Source organism: Anoplophora glabripennis, unplaced genomic scaffold, assembly GCF_000390285.2.
Source record: "Anoplophora glabripennis isolate ALB-LARVAE unplaced genomic scaffold, Agla_2.0 scaffold1031, whole genome shotgun sequence".
Taxonomy (NCBI): domain Eukaryota; kingdom Metazoa; phylum Arthropoda; class Insecta; order Coleoptera; family Cerambycidae; genus Anoplophora; species Anoplophora glabripennis.
The window spans coordinates 100,854-106,056 of record NW_019417187.1 but is presented as its reverse complement, the minus strand read 5'-3'; the positions used below and the strand labels follow the sequence as shown (position 1 = coordinate 106,056).

Below are 5,203 nucleotides of genomic sequence, written 5' to 3'. Positions count from 1 at the left end.
TCATGTGACAAAATTTAAATTTTTACATAATTTTAAACACGTATAATTATAGCCCGGGAGGCAGCGACACTATTGATGTAATTATTCCTACAAAGCTGATTTTTTCTCATTTTGTTGTTTTGATATCGCAAGTAAACGGAACAGCAGTCTACCGCGCCAATGTGGAGGCAAACATTAGTTTGAAACATGTAAATAAATAATACGTAAATGTCATGTCATAAATGTCTTATGACAAATGTGAAACTTTGTAGAGTGATCAATTATACCTAAAAATACAGTATAATGATAGTCTACCGCGGCGGAAACGGGGCCATTAAGGGTCTACCACTGACGGAAGGTGTTAAAAAAATAAACTTTTTTCATTTATTGCTACAAGGCTAATTTTTTTTCTCAAATACTTTAGTTTATAAGAGAACCAAAGAAAACAGTCTACCGATTATCTAAGGGTGCAAAGCCTTGATAGACGCAATGTAATGCACGATCTCCCGAGCGCAGTCGTTACACCAATCCGCTGTAAGTCGCTCTGAATAATAACTCATACCGGGATTAAATTAAAATCTACAAAGTTGCTTTTCTGTCTATAGGTAGTTTGCAATAATTATTGTCAATAAACGTATCTTCGATACAAGGTGGCTAAAGCTTCGGCAGACGTGGCTAAAGTTTTTGCGCGGGAACTTTATTGAAAGGACTGCTGCTTTCAAACTATTGCAATATTAAGGAGATACAATATTTATTATAAACAGCTGCAATACATTAATTTCATAATTATTTATTATTCAATCCTATATTATTATTTATAAAATGTTTTGTTGTATGTTTTTTAAAATTAAATAACAAAATAATGTCGATGATTTTATTGGCTATTGGGGGGGGGGAAGGAAAGTAGGGAGGAGGTGTGTGTATGTATGTCGTCGTTTTTGGTTCTTGATCCTGGCGGTCCTGAAACAGACAGAAACATTTCGACTCACCCTGCGTCCAGAAGCCTCTGTGGATCAACGGGTTGTTGTGTCTGATCATTTTCAGGGTATTCAAAAGATTTTATACCTGCTCCCATGTTTGTCTCGGCTCTGTCCTTTCCGGGGTTTCATCCCTTCTTGATCTTTTGAATTTAGTCTATAGTATTCAGTATTTTTAATTTTAAACTAGTATATGTTTCAGTATTTCGTTGTTATTTTATTATCGAAAATCATGAAAATTCTGCCACAATCCTGATCGTGAAAAATTAGCAAAACAAAAGTTAACTTGGCAGTTGTCATTTAACCTCTTTTTAAATTTCCTTGGCGTTCCGTTCTTCTATCTATGATTGTTCTATATTCCTTTCCGGTGTGTCACCAGATCATTTCCTTACTTTTATATCGGTTTCAAGGTTAGTCGTTGTATCAGTTAAATCTAAATCCTTAAAATAAACGCACAACAAACTACCATTAGTGAATTATTGTACTAAATTGCCAAACAAAAAGGCATAGTTTCATAATTATTGATAATTTTTTTCTTAGTACTTTGTAGTATTTTCAGAACACTTCAAGTTACATAACTCCACTTTCAAGTTTTTTCCAATTTTATTGTAAATTCAGTAAATTACCAGGTTTCAACATATTCTGTTTTTTTTGTATAGCAAAAATCTCGCTCGCTAACGCTCGCTCGTTATTACTAATATCGTCCGTTTTAATAATGGTGCAAGTTCAAAAAATTATAATTATTTGAATTAGGAATTTTAAACAACTTCGCGCGCAAAAATTTTAGCCACGTCTACCGAAACTTTAGCCAATTTGTATCGAAGGTAGAAAACGTTTACTTGACGACAATTATCGTAAACTACTTATAGACAAAAAAACAACTTTGTAGATTTTAATTTAATCCTGACATGACTAATTAATAATTATTCAGAGCGCAGCGATTTATAGCGGATTGGCGCAGCGACTGCCCTCGGGAGATAGTGCATTCCATTCCGTTTATCAAGGCTTTACACCCTTAGATGATCGGTAGACTGTTTCTTCTGGTTCTCTTATAAACTAAGTATTTGAGAAAAAAAATTAGCCTTGTAGAAATAAGTCAAAAAAGTTAATTTTTCAACACCTTCCGTGAGTGGTAGACCCTTGATGGCCCCGCTTCCGACGCAGTAGACTATCATTATACTGTATTTTTAGGTATAATTGTTCACTCTACAAAGTTTCACACTTGACATAAGACATTTATGACATAACATTTACGTATTATTTATTTACATGTGTCAAGCATTGTTACTAATGTTTGCCCCCACATTGGCGCGGTAGACTGCCGTTCCGTTTACTTGCGATATCAAAACAACAAAATAAGAAAAAATCAGCTTTGTAGGAATTGATGCAAAATTTCTATCGCTGCCTCCCGGACTATAAGGTAGTCGGATTTTTGTAATTTTTGATATTTATGGTACGTGTAGTTTGGACCTTGAATAAGAATTTTTTGAAGTAGTTCGATGCAACGTTCATAAATTACCGAGATAATCGATTTTGAAGTTTTACCTGACAGCTAAATCCACTAGATGTGACGCATTCTTCAACTAGGAGCGTGGTGTAATTGGTAGCGTTCGAGACTGACAGTTACCAGATGGCTGGTTCGAGTCGGTCGCTTGACATTTTTTTTTTCAAAACGCACCATATAGTTTTTTATTATTTTTTTCATCTCGAAAATTATGAACAAATGAAATATTATAATAAACACTTATATATATGTAGAAATATTCTTCAAATATTTCATTAAAATGCACAATTGGTTGATAAACAATATTTATTATGAATTAACAATAAAGTTTCTTTAAAAAAAAAACAAACAAGGTCAGGTAGGTTTTTTATTTTAATTTTAGTATTTGAAATTTTACGCAGTGTGGCATAAGCCAGAATGATAGTTATAATAGAAACATGAGAAGCAGAAACTTTCTATGCCCGTGTGTTTTTTAAATACGGTGGACGACCCACACAACCTGGCTCAAAATGTTAATTAAACACTTGAAGAATATTCCTACATACAGTTATCATAATATTTCGTTTGTTCATAATTTTCGAGATCAGGAAAAAAAGAAAGGAAGCTAGATGCTTAAAAAATTTCTGCTTCCTATTTTTTTTATGATAACTACTANTTTAATATTCCCGGCTTCATTATCGTGTTGGTACTTGACCTTGAATTCGTTTACGAAATATTCTTCAATTATTTTACCGCATTTCATGTAGAATTCCTGAGATACCCAGCAAGCAATATCCAGGAACAACTCTTCTCGCAATACGTCCCAGAAATAATCGTATTGTATACGGGATTTTTATTATCCGTTACTGTTTGCAAGAGATAATAGTCCCCAGCACTTTCTGATGCATAATATCAAGTTATTTCGATCTTTTATTACGTAGCCAATATGGCGCTGCAAGTAGATGGCGCGGGTATTGTCTATCTAATAAAAAATGTAATTACTAGAAGAATTTTATGCTATTTAGGAAAATAGTTTAATAGAATAGGCGGTAAATTCAAAATTAATTGTTAACAAAAGAAATAAAATATATGTAACATTAAAATTTAAATGCTTGCCCAGTAGATCTCGGCATGAGGGGATTGGCGGTAAATTCAAAAACTAAAATTATTGAAATAAGATATATGTGAGAAAATATATGTGCAGAACATGTAATTAATTTGTAATGAACCGGTATTAATTTTCAGTTTTATGCAAGGCCGTGGGCCAGTTATTTATTTAATTAGTTTAATTGGGTGAGAGCAATTAATCGCGAGTCGAGTCGAACCGTCCGTTTGCCCCACTCTGTCGAGGTCCGCGCGCATAATCCCACCACGACTCCTGCCTAGTCAAGGGGGGATTGAGGCAATAAAACAACCGTTCCTGCACGAAGATCCTCAGTTCGCTGCCAGAACTCGAAGAACTCCAACGCCAACCTGAGGACCACCCCGAGGACCTGAACACCGACCAGAGACCGCCACCCGATCCAAGGAGTTCGCTGCCAGAACTCGAAGAGCTCCAGTTCCAACACCAGCCCGAGGACCACCCCGAAGACCTGAAGACCGACCAGAGACCGCCACCCGACCCAAGGAGTTAGCCGCCAGAAGCAACCGTCCGGAATAAGTAAGCAAATTGTATTTTCCTATTCTCACTTGTCCTGCTATGGTACAAGTCTGGCCGTTTTGAACTCTGGCAAGACAGTACGACCACGGCGTTGTCGGCGAAGGTTTGGCTGGGTCACCCACCGCCCTCGTTCGACGAACGTTGTTAGTCACATCGACCGAACTGCTGGTTTGGCTGGGCCACCCACCGCCAGTGGAAGACGTTGAGTGCAGGTCCGTACGGCAGCAGCGTTATCGGCGACGGTTTGGCTGGGTCACCCACCGCCCTCGTTCGACAAACGTTGTGAGCCCCTTTACTGACACTGCTGGTTTGGCTGGGCCACCCACCGCCAGTAGAAGACGTGAAGGTGTCGAAGTGTACAGCAGCAGCGTTGTCGGCGAAGGTTTGGCTGGGCCACCCACCGCCCAAGCTAGATAAACGCTGTAGGGCACAATAACCGAAACTGCTGGTTTGGCTGGGCCACCCACCGCCAGTAGAAGACGTTGTGTGTCGGCTGTGCAACGACGGATAGACCCCCGAAGTTTGGCTGGGCCACCCACCGCTTCCGGGAGAAGTCTGTCGGCCGCCCCGCATTTGAACTCGCACCTCGTCCAGACTTTGCCTCCTGTTTACCAACAACATCATTTTCCTGATTACCGTTTGCTTATTTGTGCCTGATCTAAACCGCTTTGCTTGGCTTTTTCTCCTGGCTGGTCGCATTTCCGCTTAATTTCCGTCGCTTTGCTAGAAACTGCCGCCGATATTTATTTGTAGAATTAGAGTCACCCGTAATTATTTTTCTGTTTCAGAACCATTGGGGATATTTTATTTATTGATTATTTATTGCTCTAATTTATTAACCTTATTTTTCCCTTTCTAGCACCGACCGAAATTTAAAACCGAATATTATTTTGGCGTACCGCTTCTTAAAGTCTTAGACCGTTTATTTAAATAAACCAAACGCCAAAGACTCCGTTTTGTACCGTACCGATTTTTGAGTCCTGATATTTGACTATGTGCTAATTTCGTATTTATTTTAATTTTTAATTACACCGCTTGTACATTATTTATATATTCCTGATTGTTAGTGATAATAATTGTAATTAGAATCTATTTTACTTTTGT

At 37.8% G+C, this 5,203-nt stretch overlaps 1 protein-coding gene across 1 annotated transcript in view; it reads right to left on the bottom strand.

Annotated features, from left to right (window-relative positions):
- Nucleotides 1-1,017, bottom strand: part of LOC108913066 (small proline-rich protein 2H-like) — a 20,607-nt gene extending 19,590 nt beyond the window's left edge. Inside the window, exon 1 of the mRNA XM_023456029.1 lies at nucleotides 969-1,017. Within this exon, the coding sequence (XP_023311797.1) occupies nucleotides 969-1,017 (49 nt within the window). The remainder of the gene's footprint in view (nucleotides 1-968) is intronic.
- Nucleotides 1,018-5,203: the final 4,186 nt, after the last annotated feature.